The sequence below is a fragment of the Eulemur rufifrons genome, chromosome 3 (genome assembly GCF_041146395.1).
Source record: "Eulemur rufifrons isolate Redbay chromosome 3, OSU_ERuf_1, whole genome shotgun sequence".
Taxonomy (NCBI): Eukaryota; Metazoa; Chordata; class Mammalia; order Primates; family Lemuridae; genus Eulemur; species Eulemur rufifrons.
The window spans coordinates 65,119,654-65,139,925 of record NC_090985.1 but is presented as its reverse complement, the minus strand read 5'-3'; the positions used below and the strand labels follow the sequence as shown (position 1 = coordinate 65,139,925).

Below are 20,272 nucleotides of genomic sequence, written 5' to 3'. Positions count from 1 at the left end.
GGAGGCAGCAGCAATAAAACTTTGCAAACAGGAAGCAGATGGACAGGTGATCATTTCTTCTGTGAATCTAGGAGGGCTTTATGCTAAATTGACAGTGGGAAAAGCTAAGAAGCAACATGATACACAACAAAGAAGTCCTCAAAGGCTTAGGAGGCATTGATACCTTCTGTTGGGGAGGGAGAGTGAAAGGAGAATTGGTTGAACATCAATTAATAAAGCACTTAAGATGTACATCTCCTCTTTCCTGCTGGTACCTAGAAACCTATCTCTCCCCAACTCCAACAGAAGATTGAAGGTTTAGTCTCTGGAGAGAGTATGACTAGGCGACGATGGATACAATTCAATCAGGGGTTCTATGTATAAAAGAAGGGCATGATGTGAATGATGAAACTCACACCCTCTTTCCCTACTAAATCTGCAGCCAGGCTTAAAATCTCCAGGGAGAAGAATCTTTCTGGGGAATTTGATCAGCATGATGGGGCAGGGAGTGGGGGTGGGAAGAATGAGGGATTCTCCTATGAAACAGCTCAGGCAGATGACCCTACATACTGTAGCCCAGTCAGCAAGCCCTGACTATCTTTGGAGAGCTCCTAATTAGCTTGTCAGCATTCCCCACTTTTGTATGTGTGTGAGTAGCAAAGGGTCATCAGATTTAGGAGAAAAGCCCTTAACACAAAACGTACCTATGAAGAAACAGGGATTATGCAGGAGAAGAAAACGTTAAAACACTGTCAGTAATGTCCTTAAATAAAATATTGCATACATGAAAAAATATGATTATGCTATAATTAAGATACAGTCAGAAAACAAGGGCTCTCAGAAACTAAATTTATAATAGAAATGAAAACTTCAATGGAATATGTGATAGATAAAGCTTAGGAAATCTTCCAGAAAGTAGAGAAAAATAAAATAGAATGAAAAAGGAAAAGATAATGTAAGAAAATTAGATAGGAAAGGGGCAAAAAGAAAGAGAGAGAAAGAAAATGAAAGGAATAGTCCAGGAGGCCAGGTATCTGAAAAGTATCCAGGGTATCCAAAAAGAGAGAACAGGAAAAATGGAGAGAAAAAAATTTTTTTTTTAATTCAGTCTATGTAGACTATCAAAAGTTGCCAATGCCTACTATATTGCAAGTCATCATGGCTGGGTATTTGGAAAAGTTTTCGATTAGCAATAATTGTGCCTCAGATAAACCTCAGTGGCTACAATACTGCCACTGCACAAAGCTGAGAAAATCTTCAAAAGAACAATTAAAGACAATATTCCTTAGTGTTAAAGGATATGAGTTCCTAGATTGCAAAGGTCCAACAAGTGCTCAACACAAAAGGTGACACTGAAACACCCCAAGACATATCACTGTAAAATTAAGAAAAATGAGAAGGGAGGGCTTACAGGTTATGAGTTCAGAGATTCTTTGATGTGTAATTGGTTCAAGAAATAAAGTGCTATCTAAAGACTTGGAGTCAGTGGAAAGGAGTTAAGGGGGTCTGCTAATCAGAGAGCAATCCACAACATGCCAACTCAAAGTTAAACAAATTGATGGCCTGCAGGTGTGACTTAACCTTTGCCTTGCATGGCTTTAGGTCTTGTTTGTAATTAGTCTAAACACCAAAAGGGAGAGGGTATATTGAGGTGTACCTGACTTCCCTTCCCTTTATGGCCAGGAACTCAGTTTTAGGGTTTTTCTGGGGTCCCGTTGGCCAAAAGGAGGTCCGTTCAGTCAGCTGGGGGGCTTAGGATTTTAGTTTTAGGTTACACTCTCCTGCTTCTTCCGTCCTCCATTGCCCTAATTTAGACCCTAGATTTCTACTTTAGCCTCCCAAGTGGTGTCTACCTCTAGAAGTTTCCATATACTTCTCCAGGATATATTGTAAAATGCAAATCTGGTCATGTTATTCCCTAGCTTGAAATCTTAACAAGTTTGAAATAATGGTAGGCGAATATAGCCCTCAAAAAAGCCTCCACTTTTGTTCCTTCCTACCTTCCCAACCTTATCTCCTGTCACTGACCATATATATCCAACCTCAGGGACACTGAAGTACATGTCACTCCCTAGTGTGCCTGCCCTCTTGTGCCTCTGTGTCTGTTCCTGCTGGTCCCTCTGGCTGTCCTGTCCTACAATATCTCCTTCTCTGTGACTTCTTCACTGATCTTCCAGTTCTGAGGCCTCAATTAGAGTATCTCAACACATCTGAATGATTTGTTTCTATTAATATATCTGCTCCTCTATTAGATTGTGAGGCCCTTGAGGGAAAGCACCAAACATAGCCCTTGTCCCTGACAAATGTCTATCTTATAGAAGTGCTCAATAAATGTTTGAAAAATGATCTGAACTCCCTGCCAAGGATGAGCTACTTTCTGACTTCTCACCTAGACTCTTTTTCCTGGTGATTATTTCTGTCTTAACTCAGTTTGGAGATTCAAAATACAATGGCCTTTGGAACACCCACAGATGCCTCTCATTTCTGTTTCCAACCTCTTCATCAAGCACTAGACCTCCACATACATTTCTGCTACACCTCTCTACCTGAGTAGGCAACTCATGTTCAACATAACCAAACTACCTCATCTTCTCCATAAACTGTCCACCTCTACCCCAGGACTTCCCTAACCCGTCCTCTATCTGTTACCACTTCAGCATGATTTAGTCTTGCAAGCAAGATATAGACTTGCTGCCAATTTTCATCTGGAAATGATTTCCCTTTCAATTACCCACTCAGTCTTTGTGAAATATTTTCTACTCTTACCCATGTTCTTTACTCAGAAAAGTGAACTTCCTTGACTTCTCTGTTCCCTACCCTGGGGTTTCTTGTGGCTTCACTCATCTCTCTTCTTTTCTTCCAAATTTTGGGAAAGAATGACTCTCTTCGCCTAATATGACCCTCTTCCCAGTCCTTCCATCCCAGTCCTTGACCTCTTCCTGCTCAAGAGAAAATCAACTATTTCTTTCTTTATTTTGAGTCTCTCCTCTACTGATTCTCCCCATCTCCACTTATAGACATATTCCTCTTATCCTTAAAAAAAAAAAAACATTAAACTCTCTTAGTTCAATCCTTCCTTTCAATGCCAGGTTTCTCAAAATACTCTATATATCATGTCTGTGCTATCTTACTACTGCTGCTCTATGGCTTGCTTCTACTTCTACCATTGCACTCTAAAAGGTAACTAATGATCATCTGATTCCCAATTCAAAGACCTTTTCTCCATCCTCACCCTCCTTGCCTTTTTGCAGGATTTACACTGTTAGGAGGCATAGCATTGTGATTTAGCAACCCCTAAAGCAATGGGCTGCTTAATTCAAAGTTTGTTTCTGCCAATTGCAAGCTGTGCATTTAGGCAAATTTTTTTTTAAAAAAATCTTTGTGCCTCTATTTAATCATCTATAAAAAAAAAAGAGATGATGGTAACAGTACATATATCATAAGGTTGTTGAATCAATTCTGATAATGAAAGTAAGGCATGGTGCAATGCCTATCTCATACTAGGTGTTCAATAAACATTTGCTGCCAGGCTTGGTAGCTCACACCTGTAATCCAAGCACTTTGGGAGGCCAAAGTGGGAGGATCACTTGAGGCCAGGAGTTTGAGACCAACTTGGGCAACACAGCAAGACTCCTCCATCCCTACAAAAAGTTAAACAATAGCTGGATGTGGTGGCACTTGCCTGTGTGCCCAACTACTCTGGAGGCTGAGGCAGGAGGATCGCCTGAGCCCAGTAGTTTGAGGCTGCAGTGAGCTATGATTGGGCCACTCCAGCCTGGGTGACAGAGTGAGATCCTGTCTTTAAAAAAAGCATTTGCTATCCTCTTTCAATCCATTATTCTCTTATTTTCTTTGATATACTTCTTCCTAAATTTCATTAAAGCATATTCTCCTAGTCTCATACTCTTTCATATATAACTCTTTCATATCTGAACTGGGTAATATTGGGCATGTCTCTAAGCCTGATAAATGGTGACAATTGTATTACCTTCTCATAGGGTTATTTTAAAGGTTGAAATAATGCATGTAAGGAGTTTAGCATGATATGTGGCATAGAGAAAACATTTTCTTTCCTGATTGAAGAGGAAACAGCTCTGGTTCAGTCAGCTCCTTTCTTTCTGTCTGCCTTACATTTGATTGTTTATGTCTGGTATATGGCAGTAACACTGCAGCTAAGAGGGAAGAACCACAAGAATTATCTGACATCATTGAACAGCTCCAGACTTTTGTTTGTTTTTGTTTAAGTCTTTATGAACTGGCCTAAACTACCTGGTCTTCTATTACATGCAGCAAAATACCTTTAATGATACAGTCCCAATTGATACTCAATAGTTTTAGCTAGCATTCTTTTCTGCTGTGTTTGTAGGCAGTTTACACAGATGCACACACAGTATTTACAGTTATCTCAAATTTAACTGTCTATTTCAAGTCATGCTGCTACAGATAATTTCTCTAGCTCTTGAGGGCAGTTTTGTTAGGTATAGTGTCCAAAGGTCTTAGACAATCATAATTCCACTGCCTGTGGTCTATAATGGCAGTATTACCTTTCTATCTAAAGATAATAGATTTGTCCCACATGTAAAATATACCAAAATTTTTCTATATCTATTCCACAAAGAAGCCATTTAATACAGTGAAAACATAACTAGTTTTGGAGTTGGCCAGATGAAGATAAATTCTAGTTTCATCACTTCTATACCTTAACTTTTTCAATCCTCAGTTTCCATTTTTATAAAATGGGGATTGTACTCCCTAAAAGGTTGTCATGGAGCATTAAGATTACTGCTGTCAAGTGCTTAGCACAGTACAGAGTGTGGGACACAAAGAAGACCATCATGAATGGGAGCCTTTATTGCTTTAATTAAATAGTATGCAATAAGTAAATATTATTGCCCTAATCCCATCGACAGAGCATATAACAATATGCACTTCATCAAGGAAGACTAGAGCTAAAACTCATCCATAGGAAGCTTTTGCAGATTAATCCCAACTATTCTAACCATACTCTTTTTGTGTCCCCATTAACATTTATATGGTCACATATTTTTTTGAAAAATGTATTGAGATAAGTGATTTCCACTTCAAATTATGTGTTCCAACAACATAGCAATTAAACGAAAACATTTTTAAAAATTCATCTTTAAGGAACAGCTTTCAGAACAGATACCCTGTGTCATAGATACTAGTGATAGGGTGAATGCCAGTCTTTTGGGGACAGTCACAGGAGAAAAACTAGGCCTAATGGTGGCTAATAGTTAAAGTTATATAACTTCCTTAGATGTATTTTCCACATGCATTGAAAATATGTAATATATATGTATATCTATCTATATATTTCTTCATGGTGAAAAATCAATTTTTATTATAAAAAAATTTTTTTGAGAAAGCCAAAGTCATCACAAGTTACTAATGAATAAGGTGGCTTAAAAATTAGCCAGGTGACTTTATTGGAGGGAAGGGGAGAGATAAAATACAACAATGAAAAAAAATGCAAAAACCCCCAGAAAATTTAAATATTAAGAAATAAGTTTTTCTTTTATGACTCATGAACCGGTAGGGTGAAAGTAATTTCAAAATGTTTTGAGGGCTAACAGTTTCCAATGGTACCTACTTAGTTTTTTCTTTTTTCTTTTAAAAAAATTTGTATAGATTTAGGGGGTACAAGTGTAGTTTTGTTATATGAATATAGTGCATAGTGGTGAAGTCTGGGCTTTTAGTGTAACCATCACCCCAATAGTATACATTGTATCCATTAAATAATTTTTCATCCCACACCCTCTTCCCAGCCTCTCACCCTCCCAGTATCTATTATTCTATGCTGGGTTTTTTTTTTTTTTTTTTTTTTGGAAGGGGAAAAGGAGAGGACTCTCTATGTCCATGTGTATACATTATTTATATCTCATTTTATAAGTGAGAAAATGCAGTATTTGACTATCTCTGAGTTAGTTCACTTAAGAAGATAATGGCCTCCAGGTCCATCTGTGTGGCTAATATTTCATAGTGTATATATTTTTATATATATATATGTGGGGTACATATGCTGACAGACAACATTTGAGTATGTGTAAATTTGATTAAAAAAAACTAGGCTCCTTCTTTATTCACAGGTGGTGTAAAGATGATCTCATTTTTTCATATACATGATTTCGTATGCTCAAAACAACAAAAGTAGGAAAAACAGGCCTGGCAGGAAATCTTTTTTTTTTTTTTTTTTTAAGTTCCTGAGCCATAGTAAACCTCCAGCATTGCATATTTTAAATCAATGTGTGTGTTTTATAAATTGTTTAAATTCTTTTTTTTTTTTTTTGAGACAGAATCTCACTCTGTTGCCCAGGCTACAGTGAGTGCCGTGGCGTCAGCCTAGCTCACAGCAACCTCAAACTCCTGAGCTCAAAGGATCCTCCTGTCTCAGCCTCCCAAGTAGCTGGGACTACAGGCATGCGCCACCATGCCCAGCTAATTTTTTCTATATATATTTTTAGCTGTCCATATAATTTCTTTCTATTTTTTAGTAGAGATGGGGTCTCGCTCTTGCTCAGGCTGGTCCCAGAGTGCTAGGATTACAGGCGTGAGCCACCGCGCCCGGCCTAAATTCTTAAAATACATGTCTCTCTCTCTTTTTTTTTCTTTTTCTTGAGATAAGGTCTTGCTCTGTTGCTTAGGGTAGAGTGCAATGGCATGATATCTCACTGCAACCCCAAACTCCTGGGCTCAAGCGATCCTCCCAGCTCAGCCTCCCAATGTGCTGGGATTACAGGCCTGGGCCATCCTGCCCTTCCCCATGTCTCCTTTAAGGTGACAATTACCTAGTGTGGATAAATTCTGATTTAAATATCATTCAGCAGTTTCGTAAAATAATACTTACTGTTAATTTATGTGATACAATTCGATAATTTCTTTGCGGCAGTATTCTATCTCCCGACCCCGTAAATTGATTTCACTTCTCACTAAAGGATGGAGTCCCAGAGTTTTCGACTTAACGGTATTTTCAATTTACGGTGGGCTTTTCCGGAGGCAGCCCTACTGTAAATCCAGGAGCATCTGCACAAGTTTTAAATTGCCCCCAGGCTTCAGAGTTGGCCTGCCAGTAATCCATCCTTTCCTGGCCCCACCAGCTTCCCGCGGGTTTAGGTAACCTAGCAACAAAGCAGCACAGGCGGTGACTTCCGGAACTGAGGCTTGGATTGCCCAATCAGCTCAGCGGAGTCGCCGCAGAGGCTGATGGGGCACTACAATCAGTGCGGCCGCCAGCGTCGGTACCATGGCGACGCGCGGTAGGACTCAGATGGCAATGGCGGTTTGGTCCATTTTATCCGGTGGGGCTGTGATTGCGTTATTCCTGTTGTTCTTTTCTCGCGTCTCACAGGCCCAGACTTTCTCCTTCCCTTTCCAGCAGCCGGAGAAGTGCAACCCCAACCACTACTTCGATATCTCTGTGCTCTCCTGTGTCCCGTGTGGAGCCAACCAGAGGCAGGATGCCCGAGGTGAGACTGAGGTGGGCCCTGGCAAAAGTAACACTCCCGCCTTGGTCTGCCCCCAGTCCCTGGGATCGTTGAAAACCTTTCTGTCTGCGGGAGGAATGTTTCAGAAAAGTTAACTGCTGACGCCTGAGAAAAGTGTTTCCTTGGAGGATTGCAGTTTGCACACTAATGAAGTTGGGGACCCTGAGTCCGCTGTCCTGTGAGCCATCGCCAGTAATTAATTTCTCGGCGCCAGTTCTGTGCTCCCCCTGGGGACGTGGGATGGTTAGGGAGGTACCTGTAAAGCCGTCTACGGAAGATAGAAAAGAAATAGTTGAGAAGTAATCTGAGGTAAAGAGGAACAAGTGACAGGAAAGATTAGGGAGGAAAAGCAAATTAGCACCTGTAAACTTTGTTAGCCCTTTATATTGCTTTTCGAATGCCAGAAATTTAAAGCTGGAAAGAACCTTAATCATGATCAGGTTCAGTCTTCTCATTTTACAATAAGGAAATTGAAGCCCAGATGAGGTTGCCATGTCTTATGTGCTACTTAAATTGGGGACTTTCAAGAATTCGTGTATCTTTTGCCCTCAGTGTTGACCTATTTTCTCTATACATTATGTTTCCAATATTATATGTTTCCTTAGGACTTATTCCCTTTATTGTTGAATATTACTAATTGCTCTTAAAGTCTCCTAAGAATAAGCTTAATTTTCCCCCCAAAACGTCCATCATGTGGTCCTAGTTCTCACTGAAACTGCTCAGAATAAGTGTTTTCCCGTATTTAAAGTCTAAAATGTTTTCCATCTCTATTTGATCACCCATGTTATTAACTTTCTGCCATCATCAGATTTGATATATGCTCATTTAAGTGATCAGAACAGGACAGATCAGTCTGTGCAGGTAAGGAAGCATGAATGAGAAAGCATTTCACACTGTAAAATGTAAGGTATTAGTTCCATAATTATGAATCCAGATATTACATGCATTGTACCATGTAGACGCCTGTGGGTGCTATTTCCATTTAATAGCTCTTTAGAGAATGCTGTCCTTACCTCCCTAGCAAGTTGAATAGTGATTGTCTTACAGTGTTTACTATCTGTCCAAACAAAGGGAAACAGTGACTTATCTGAATGATAGTAACTTTCCTAGTAAGATTATGACAAAGTGAATTCATTGAATTATATGTATATTGTTTAGTGACAGAAATGTAAAATTTCCCACAGTTAAATAGTTTAATAGTTCAATAGTTTAATAGTTTAGTTATGCTTGCTCTTAAAATGGTAGCAACACAATGCCAGCTGTGTGCCAGACACTCCCCTAAGAACTTTACATATAATAACTAATTTCATACTCATAATAACAGTGTAAGAATAGGTACTGTTACTTTCTCCATTTTACTGTAGAGGAAGTCAGGGAGCAAAGTTTAGTAACTTGCTCAAGGTCACACTGCCAAGTAGGAGAACTAAGATTGGAACCCAAGGAGTATGTTGCTGTATTTGAACCCAGGCAGTACTGGTTCCAGAGTTTTGCTCTTAACCCCTACGCTGCTTCTCAAAATCACCAGAATTATTTAAAAAAAGTTTTCTTATCTTGGAGTTTTATTTTTATTTACCAAGGATAAAATTGGCTTTCCTTTTTTTTTTTTTAGGAACTTCATGTATATGTCTGCCAGGATTTCAGATGATCTCCAGTAATGGAAGCCCTGCCATTATTTGTAAAAAGTGCCCAGAAGACAGGGTATGGAGAATTTTTAAAAAAATAACTTTACTATAAAAAGTAATAAATGTTTTTATTGTTCAAACTGCAATGTAATGTTTACTCTAATACATTCCCACAAACTTTAAAATTATTAACCTAACTTTATTTTTATTAGAGTAAATTTTGGGAGATCAATGAAATTGTATGCAAAACTTTGAAAACACACAAATGTATTTCTTTTTAAATCTGAAATCTGAAAAACCACAACACTGAAAATTTGTGTTTTTGTTTTTCCTCATAGAGTAACTCAGTTATAAAGAAAATTAGATGAAAAATGCTTTTTTTTTAGTGCAATTTGGGGTGTGTATATCCTTTTACTGGTACAAATTGAGTTCAGTGTCTTGTACCTACTGTGGCAGCAGTTTTGTATGATGATTGATGTTCATAATGATGTCTAAGATATGATAATTATATAAATAAAAAGGTTAAGTAATGTCTGTTGCTGTTTTGTTACTCATTTCATTGTATCATACTTTTTGGAAAATTATTGATTTAATACCTTCTACATATGATAATTCTCAATTAACAGAAATACATTTTCCAAACATTTTAGATAGGAGTCACTGAGTGACAGTTCTGACTTTTACAGTAATGTTTCTTCCCATTGTCGTATTAATAAAAATAAATTCTGGGTTTTTAATGTAAAGTTATCAGTTTATCTGATTTACAGCTACTTGTATTACTTGTAAATCTGTAGATTTTGATATTTATTTTATATTTTTGCAAATATTGGTCCTAGCTGAATTACTGATGATAAAAAGCTGCTAGTAAAAATTGTACCAGAGTAGATTATTTTTCAGTGACATTGCTTGAGCAATTGTAATTTTTATTTATTTTTGAGACAGGGTCTCACTTAGTTGCCCTGGCTAGAGAGTAGTGGCATCATCATAGCTCACTGCAACCTCAAACTCCTGGGCTCAAGCAATCCTTCTGCCTCAGCCTCCTAAGTAGCTGGAACTACAGGCATGGGCTACCACTCCTGGCTAATTTTTCTTTTTTTTGTAGAGATGGTGTCTCCTATGTTGCTCATGCTGGTCTTGAACTCCCAGCCTCAAGTGATCCTCCCACCTTGGCCCCCCAGAGTGCTAGGATTACAGGCCCGAGCCACTCTATGCCCAGTCGATATTGTAATTTTTAAAATAGTCCTATATAAATGTATTGCCAAATATAGGAGCATTTCTTGATAAATCCACTCTTTTTTAACCAAAATTTAAAATAATTTGAGGCATTATTTTGTTTTTGTCATTGTTCTCTATTAATTTTGGTTATAATTGTTTATAATTATTGTATTTTTTGCCCCAGGCTTTTCCTAAACCACATAATGTAATAAGGCCAATTTTGAATGATGTCATACTCTATAAAAAACCTTTATCTAGTAAAAACTATTAATGGATAGAAGGAAATACTCTCACAAATCAATTTGAACAACTTTATGTATAATTTATATACCATAAAATTCACTCATTTTCAATCATAAATTTTTAAAAGCTAATATATTTAAATTTTTAAAAATTTGATTATTTCAGAACAGGTAAGACTATAAACTATTAACTGGCTCTCTATTGATTCAATCCTGTTGTGTTTTATATTTATAAATGGAAATATTGAAGGACATAATTAATTCTGAAAGTTAGAATCCATTTGAACTAAGGATTAGGAAGAAGAAAAAAACTATTACCAAGAGTTAATCCTTTAATAGTAGTCAGTACATAGTAATAATATATAGCTTAATTTTGGAATATAAGCATGAATTGGCTATCCAGGGAATTTTTATGTGGCCCATATATGTTTGATTTATTTGAATATTAACTGCAACTTATACACTATTTCAGCTTTTTGAACTTACATGATCAACTAAGAAGAAGAAAGTTAATTAAAAAGAAAAAAATTCTTTTTTCTTTTAATTTAGAAAGGTGTTACTAAAGATGGCTGGAACTGCATTTCTTGCCCCCATGGCTTAACTGCAGAAGGAAAATGCTACTGTCCTGCTGGCCATATTTTAGGTAAGAATTAGATTCTTTATGAAATAGTAGTGATGAATCTTCATTGTGATTGTTTTTGAAAGGGACATTAATTTAAATAATTTGGTGATTACTTAATAGTTTTGGGGGGTTTTTTGTTTGTTTGTTTGTTTGTTTGTTTTTTGTAGAGACAAGGTCTCACTTAGTTTGCCCAGGTTGGTCTTGAACTCTTCGGCTCAAGCCATCCTCCTGCCTCAACCTCCCAAAGGGTAGAATTACAGGTGTGAGCCACCGTACCTGGCTGGCAGTCTTTAATAAATGAAAATACATTCTTCAGTTTTGAATGGGAAGATTAAATGTTAGAACGCTGTCAACTCTCCCACCAGACTGTATATTTAAACGGGTGCTAGTAAATTCTAGGATTTTGCTTTTTTGGGGGAATACACAAACAGATTCTAAAATTTATCAGGAAAAATATTTGAAAGCCAAGAAAAATCTGAGAAAGCAAAGAGGGAACTACCGTATCAGATGTTATGCATATTTTATAGCTACTATAATAACATGTATGCCTGGCATATGGGTACACGAACTGATTGATGGGACTTGAAACAGAGAATCAAAATAGATTCAATTCATATGTGAAAAAAGTGACATTTTTATGTAAGTGAGGACAAGACTGATTAATAAATGGTGCTGGGAGAACTGAGAAAACACTATGTTGGATTTCTATCTTATTTCTTAAAGAAAATTAAGTTCCAAATAAATCAAATATTTAAATATTAAATATGAATCCATGAAAGTTCTTAAAATGTAGGAAAAATTTATATAGTCTTGGTCTGTAATAGGCCTTTCTAAGTATAAACAAAAAAACTCAGAAGCCATAGAAAGAAGAATTAGTAAATTTGACTACATAAAAATTTTTAAATGTCACAAAAAATTATAATACCAAAACCAAACTATAAACTAAAGAAAAATATATAATTTATACAACAGAGATCTAAATGCTTCAATATATGTGAAGCTCCTACAAATACAGATGAATAACCCAGTTTAAAAAATAGCCAAAAATTATAAATAAAGTCACAGAGAAAAAATACTTTAAGATGAAAAGAAAAATGGTAACCCTTACTTGGAGTAAGAAAATGTGAATTAAAGCTAAAATGAGATTTTATTTTTAACCTGCCTGACTTTATTATTAAACTTTTTCAACTTTGGCAATGTACTTGTAAGGATACAGAGAAATAGTTATTCAAGTATTATTGGGAAATTATAAATTGGTGTAGTCTCATTGGAGACCAAATTGACAATATTTATCAAAATTTAAAATGCAGGTCATCTTTGCCCAGGAAACCCTTATCTAGAAATTTCTGGTTCAGATATACTTACTATATGTATTTTTTTTGTTGCAACATTATTCCTAAGACAAATGATTATAAATAATGTAAAAGTCTAGTTTATCAAGATGAGATTGTTTCAATAAACTGTGGTGCATCTATGCTATGGCATAGAATGCAACTGTGGAAAAAGAAAAGGGCAGTTCTATACATATTACTATAGAAAGAAATGTAAGATTTATTGAGTAAAAAAGCAAGATATAGAATAATTTATTCATTCACATACAGATATTTACTGAGTACCTGCTATTTATCAGCACTGTTCTATGTATTTGATGTGCTACTATGTATACTTTTTAAAGAAGATTATATATGCCTATGTGCTTATATATGCATAGCCTATTTCTGGAAGGATTCATAATAAACTGGTAATAAGAGTGAAGAATTGAATGCCTGAGAGTAGGGGTGGGAAGGAGACTTCATTTACATTTTAAATCCTTTTGTGCCTTTTATTTATACTTTACATATTACTTGTTCAAAACTTAATTTTGGGGGGTTTTTAAAAACTTTTATTTACTTATTTTTTTAGAGATGGTATCTCACTATATTGCCCAGGCTGGATGAACTCCTGGGCTCAAGGAGTCAATCTTCCCACCTCAGCCTCCTGAGTAGTTGGCACTACAAATGTGTACCACCATGCCCAGTACAAACATTAATTTTTTAATGGCATAAAAATTCCTACAGTCAAATTATTTAAAATCTAATTAGAAGACAGGATATGTGTATGAAAAAGTAATTTGCAGAACAATATAACAATAAAATACTTTCACAAGGGGTACATATATTAAATCATCAAATGAGTACTATAAACAGTAAATGCTCTGTTAGGAAGAGCTAATTTCAATCAGGGTTAAGAAGGTTGCCATGAAGAAGCAGTGTAATAACTGAACTTTAAGGGATTAATGGGATTTCAAAAGGTAGCAAGAAAGAAAACATTCCAGCCAGAAGGAGCAGCATGAGCAAGGGTGTTATGACAAACATGTATATCCATGTTGACTGTGAAGGGATTTTGAGAATAGCGGTTTGCTGAATTTAAAAGTACATTGGTTGAGATTGTGGATGGCCTTAAACAGTAGGATGGTCCATAGGCAAGAGAATTTCATTAAAAGTTTTGAATGAGAAATTATCAAAATAATTCTAGCAGCCATCTATGGCATTCATTCATCCAACATATATTTACTGAACTCCTGCTATGTGCCAGGCATTGTCTAGGGGTACTAGGGATAAAGGATGAACAGAATACCCCAAACTCCTTGCCCTCATAGAGTTGACATTTAAGGAGTGGAATACCAGGAGAGGGAACTGTGGAGAGCCTGCTGCAGTATTGTAGGCAAGGGGACCGGAACCAGAGTTAGGGCAAAATTATACACAAGGGAGTAGATGCTAGAAACATTAAAAAAATAATAGATACAGGTGAATGAGAGTATAGAGAGAGGAGGAAAAGGGAAAAGTCAGAAATATCTCTGGGATTTCTAAGTGGGGATGAAGGAGATGATGGACCATAGATTCAAATGCTGTGGAGAAGTCAGTAAGAACTGAGTTACCAAGATTACTTTTGATAGTCAGCAATCACTGGTGCTAACTCTGCCATTTCAGTGAGTTACTGAGAATGGAAGCTAGATACCAGGGAGTTTGGAAGACTGAGTGGCAGGAGAGTGGAGGCAGTAGATGGATGGATTTTACCCCTTAGCCCTCAGACTTAAGGATAACCAGGCCCTTACCTGCCTTGGCTTGGGAACCTTGGCTTGATAGACATTTAAGTGGTTTTAAAATTACATTTGTACGTTAATTACCCACTGACTTTTAGTAGTTTTACCAGCACTGTTGCCTCTACTGAAAAGATTAACTTGATTCTCACAGTATTTGGTGGGTGTTTTCTTAGGGATGGGGCTAAAGAAAATTTCATGAGCTAGATGGCAATTTGAAATTTATTACATTTCCTAATGTGCTATTTCTACTGTAAATTTTAGGATTATAGGAAGATAAAAGTAAATCAGACTTATTTATAAATTTGGAATAAAAACTCATAAGGAAAAATGTGCTGTCATTTATATAAACCAGTGCTGTCTAATAGAAATACAGTGCAAACAAAATATATAATTTTTAATTTTCTTGTCCACACATTAAAAAAAAGAAACAGGTGAAATGATTTGAAATAATTTATTTGGCCTAATATTATTTAAAATATCATCATTTCAACATGTAATCAAGGTAAACAATTATTGAGATATTTTCATTCTTTTGCTCTTACTATCTTTGAAATCTCAATTTTGACTAGCCACATTTCAAGTGCTTGGTTACCAAGTGACTAGTGGCCATATTGAACAGTAACCATACTGGACAGCACAAGTGTATATTAAGAGAAAATACATACTAGTACACTTGGTATTGGCCATGTGTGTAAGCCAGTACACTGGAAGAATAAAAACTACTTTGAAATCTTGTGTAGTTAACCATTCAAGTCATGTTACTATTACTCTAGCCACGTTATTGTTTACCTTATAATTCTTTATCCGCTGCCTATTAGGTGCTTTCAAAATATCTGTGGATCAGAAGCAGAGGGAAGCAAAATTTTCTTGCTACTTTCTCTAAACAGTGGCTCTGACATCTAATGACCCCTTAAGGTTAGGTGACAACTATGAAAACACAGTATCTTGTTATTTTAGAGGCTACTAGTACTTGCTTAAAATTCTCCATAATGCAGGGCAAGAGAGAGGGAGTAAGGTATTATTTTTACTTGGATGATCATGGAAATCCTCTCTGGAAAGGTGGCATCTGAGCAAAGACTTGAAAGAAGTGAGGGACAGAGCCATGAGGATGACTGGGAACGTCATTCTAAGCCGAGGGAATACTAAGTACTAAGGTCCTAAGATGGGAGCATATTTGACATTTTCAAGGCATATCGAGTACAACAATGTAACTGAAGCAGAGAAGGAGGAAAGTGGAAGCAAATGGGTCAGAAAAGTTGGGGGTGATGGTGTGCAGATCATATAAGACTTTCAGGCTATGATAGTGATCTTGGAAATTACCATGTGAGATGGGAGGCCATTTGGAAGTTTTTAAGCAGAGGAGTGACATCATCACACTTAGGTTTTAAAAGGCTAATAATAGCTTCTGCATGGAGTGTAAAACAAGCACTCCAGTTAGGAATCTGTTACAAAAGTCCAAGTGATAGAAGATGGTACTTCGGTCAGAGTATTAGTTGTAGAGGTAGAGAAAATAATTTCGTTTCTCAATATATTTTGAAGAGAGAACTGATAGGATTTGTAGCGGTTTTCAAAAAGTTTTATAATTTTTTTTTTTTTTAACGTGGATCCTGAGAACAGGAGACTCTATGGACTGGGGCCTGAGTGAAGGTCAAATGGAGTTGCCATTTACTGAGACAGGGATGACTATAAGGGGAACAAGTTGTTCACCTTTACTTTTGTTAAAATTATCTCTTACCACACATGCAAAACACTGTGGATAAGACTAAGGTCTTCTTTGACCTTTTTTCTGAATGCTGGTTCTCTATTGCTCCCTCAATCCCAAAGCAATTGTCATTTTGGCGGGGGATGGGGTGTCCTTTCAGAATTTTTTTCTGTTTTATCATAAGGATCTACATTGTAGCCACAGGAAATATAAGTAGTATTTTTGCATGAATGTTTCATACAGCCTAGCCTGAGCAACATAGGGATACCCAGTCTCTACAAAAAATAAAAAAATTAGCCAGGCATGGTAGCACATACTGTACTCCCAGTTACTTGGGAGGCTGAAGCAGGAGGATTGCTTGAACCTGGGATTTTGGGGTTGTGGTGAGCTATGATAATGTCACTGCACTTTGGCCTGGGCAACAACGGAATGAGACCCTGTCTGCAAAAATAAAAAAAATAAAAAAAAAAAAGATTTATACCACAGATACTGTTCTATAGCATACTTTTTTCAGTTAATGGTATGATTTGTTAGATCTACCTGATTCTTCTTCATCTTTTCCATAGTATTTCATAGCATGTATATACCACCATTCTGCTATTTTAGATATTCAGCTTGTTTTCTAATAAATAATGCTTCAGTGATTGTCCTTATACACGTGTACAAGTGTTTCTGTAAGTTAGGTATCTAAAAATGAAATTGTAGTGTTTTGGGGTATATGAATTTAAAACTTTAATAAATACTACTAAAAGCCCTCTAAATTACTGAAAATTATCAGTAATTTTTGAAAATACTTCCCCATCCCAGTGTGACAGGAACATATGGGTAATTTTTGAGGAAAAAATGTTGATTTATTATTATGATGACTTGGACAATTAGTTCCTGTATTTTATTATGTGGGAATGGGGAAGGTTTCACTTTTCTATACTTTATTATGGAGATACTTGACATACCTTTACTGCAAAAAAAGGTGTTTTGATAATTACTAGTGTAATAGTTATAAGTGGGTTTTATTAAATATTTTCTAACCATATAGAAAATATACATTCACTATGAGTTACATCTTGATTTTGTTTCTAAATTGTTTAGTGGAAAGAAATGTTAATGGGATGTTGTTGTCTGAAGCAACTTGTGAGCTCTGTGATGAAAAGGAAGACTCTTTTACAGTACCAAATGCTTTAGGAAACAGGTAAGCAATGTGGTCAGGGCTGACTTCATTTATATCATCTTATATTTATGTATAATCTGTACTGTTAAAAAGTATTTTCCTATCCTATCTCTGACACCTTATAATAACCCAAAGAAGGATAGAAGTAGACATTAACAGACAAAGAAGTTGAAGCCTAGAGTGTGAGACAGAATAGAGTTTAGATGTGGGCTCAGTTTATTAGTTGTTTGACTTTGGATAGCTCAATAAGTCACAGCCCCTTGTCTGTAGAATAGGAATATACCACCCACTTCATAGGCTGTAATGGCTCAGAAATAAATATGTAAACTTCTTAGCATAGTGCTACATGGTAACAGCTCAGTAAAAGGTAGCTGTTTTTGTTTTATAATATGTGCCAAGTACTATGTTAAAGCCTTTATGTATTATGAATATAATGTTATATAGAAAAACATTAATAAATAAAATAATAATTATACTAACCCAGGTACCCTGATTTATAGTCCTGCTTTCTATTACTTCCTGTTCCCTCTTTATGCATGTGTTCGTGTACACAGACACACAGACCCACACCTCTCCCTACACACCTCCAACTTAAACATATTATACCTGTTTCAGCTTCTTCAATTTTCTTAGAGGCCTACATGATGACTTCCCTCTAAGCATAGTTTTCTCTTTAGTTCCCAAGTTTAATATAGAAAATAGTCAAGCAGCTTCTCCTGGGGATACTTAGTGTTGGAGCATCTTTTCTCTCAGACTGACCTGAGTTATAGCATCATAATACTGACTACTGGGCTGAGTCCCAAGTTTGTCCCTCTAGACTTCCCCAAGCCTAGTCTGAGTTTTATGTCATGCCCTAGCTCCACTCCTCCCTGCTCTATCTTGCAAGTAATGAATACCCATATATTTATTCATTCATCAGCGTCCATTAGTCTAGTGCCCTCCCTCCCTCTATCTCATTCATTAATGAAAGATATAAAGTATTTTCTTTCCTAAGATGATAAATAGATTTTATTTAAAAGTGTTGGTTATAGGTTTGATGAGGAGCGAAGTAAGTATCTTTTAAGCTTATGCTGCCTTGTTTGCATTGTGGCAGATAAAATAAAATATATTTGATATAATTACTTGTAAAAATAGGGCTTCATTTATATGAATTTGTTGGGCTCTTTCACTAGTTGAGTGACTTAACCATCTTTGCTATTCAGTATTATTCTATATATTCCATGTAGTTAAAAAATACTCTTCTATTATTGGTTAGATTTATTTCCTTATACTTTGCCTTGTAACATAGAGTGGTATAAAAGTATTCTAATCAGTGTTAATATTTAAAATTTGTTTAATATAGTTAAGTAGTTGCTTAGCTGAATGAACCTATACTAATCCATCATTTTATGAAGACAAGTTCTCTATTAGGTTTAATATAATATATTAACATTTCAAAAATTATTTTTACTATGTTGAACAGGTGCATCCGATGTGAACCAACATTCATTAATACCAGCAAGTCCTGTGCATGTTCAGAACCTAACATTTTAGTAAGGCTAATCAAATTGATAAACTATATATTTATAAATTCAATTGCTTATAACTTTTCATAACCTAGGTATTTTTTCCCTTATTTATTTATGAAGACAGGGGGATTATGTTTCAGCAGCACAGGGAATTTTCCTCCATGTAGAATTTCAACTGCACGTTATGGAGAGCTTGTGAGTATATTTTCATTTTTGTTCTATTGTTAAGGAACTTTCTACATTTCTTCCTTTAGTAATTAATTTCAGACTAACATGAGAAACATTTTTGTATAAATCACTTTAAAATGGAAAAAATTATCACTCTAAGAAACATTAATCTAACAATTTGACATTGTAATTTATAAGTATAGTACTCAGTCTATACCTTAGCATATTCCTTTTTCAGTGAACTACAGAATGTTTAAGCTAGAAATGCCCCATATAGGACTTATAAAGTAGCAGTCCCCAACCTTTTTGGCACCAGGGACCGGTTTCATGGAAGACAGTTTTCCTCGGGGGTGGGATGGAAATCAGCCATTTCTCTAAGAAGCTTTGCAGGATAACATTTATAAACCAAGATTACCACACTTAGTATGCCCCTTCAGCAGACAAAGCTAGGAAATATATTCACATACTTATGTACATACATACATCTATAACTATTTCTATGTCTGTCTGTGTATACACACTAAAATAAATGAGTTCATATTGATGCTTTCAGTTGCAAAGCAGTTACTCAGGGTTCTTTCTAGCCTTTCCCCTTTTAAGTACTTTCTCTGGTAGTGAGAAATCTAAGGCTCATTATCCTCAATTTACTCATTTGCTCAATATAACCAATCTTCTAGCCATGTCACTATCTCTTCCACCTCCACATCCTCCTTCCTCTGACACACCACTATGCAGTAGACCCATTGTAAACTTCTTTGACAGGAAGGGAAGGTGGACAGGGAAGGGCTATTCCATTCTTAAAGTTAATCTGATTCAATTAATGTATTTCATTTAAACATACCAGTCCAGAACACTGATACTTTCCGAAGGACAAGTTTAGAATCCCTAGTTTAAGTCATGTTATAACTGCTGTTCAGACTGGTTCTGTGTAGCCAGTGTATGAAACATGTCAACAAAGTCTAATTAACCATGGATGAAAGAAGTTGAAGAGGACACAAATATTAAGAAGTGGAAAGATATTCCATGCTCATGGATTGGAAGAATCAATTTTGTTCAAATGTCCATACACTCAAAGCAATCTACAGATTCAATGCAATCCTATCAGAATATCAATGACATTCTTCACAGAAATAGAAAAAATAATCCTAAAATTTATATGAAATCACAGAAGACTCAGAATAGCAAAAACCATCCTGAACAAAAAGAACAAAACTGGAGCAATCACATTACCTGACTTCAAATGATACTACGGAGCTGTAGTAACCAAAACAGCATGATACTGGCATAAAAACAGACACATAGACCAATGGAACATAATAGAGAACCCAGACATAAATCCACACATCTATAGTGAACTTATCTGCAACAAAGGCACCAAGAACCATGCGGTAGGGTAAGAACAGTCTCTTCAATAATGGTGCTGGGAAAACTGGATATCCATATGCAGAAGAATGAAACTAGA

General features: G+C 36.1%; 1 protein-coding gene and 1 non-coding gene across 2 annotated transcripts in view; one reads left to right on the top strand and one right to left on the bottom strand.

Moving 5' to 3' along the window:
• Positions 1-1,087: 1,087 nt before the first annotated feature.
• Positions 1,088-1,226, bottom strand: LOC138382024 (U4 spliceosomal RNA). Its single transcript, XR_011233206.1, has one exon. It is a non-coding gene; the product is annotated as a U4 spliceosomal RNA (small nuclear RNA).
• Positions 1,227-7,240: 6,014 nt separating this feature from the next.
• The window catches only part of TMEM67 (transmembrane protein 67), a 48,507-nt gene continuing 35,475 nt past the window's right edge, over positions 7,241-20,272 (top strand). Inside the window, exons 1-6 of the mRNA XM_069466225.1 lie at positions 7,241-7,463; positions 9,091-9,179; positions 11,110-11,203; positions 17,056-17,155; positions 18,597-18,666; positions 18,763-18,837. Of these exons, the coding sequence (XP_069322326.1) occupies positions 7,241-7,463; positions 9,091-9,179; positions 11,110-11,203; positions 17,056-17,155; positions 18,597-18,666; positions 18,763-18,837 (651 nt within the window). The remainder of the gene's footprint in view (positions 7,464-9,090; positions 9,180-11,109; positions 11,204-17,055; positions 17,156-18,596; positions 18,667-18,762; positions 18,838-20,272) is intronic.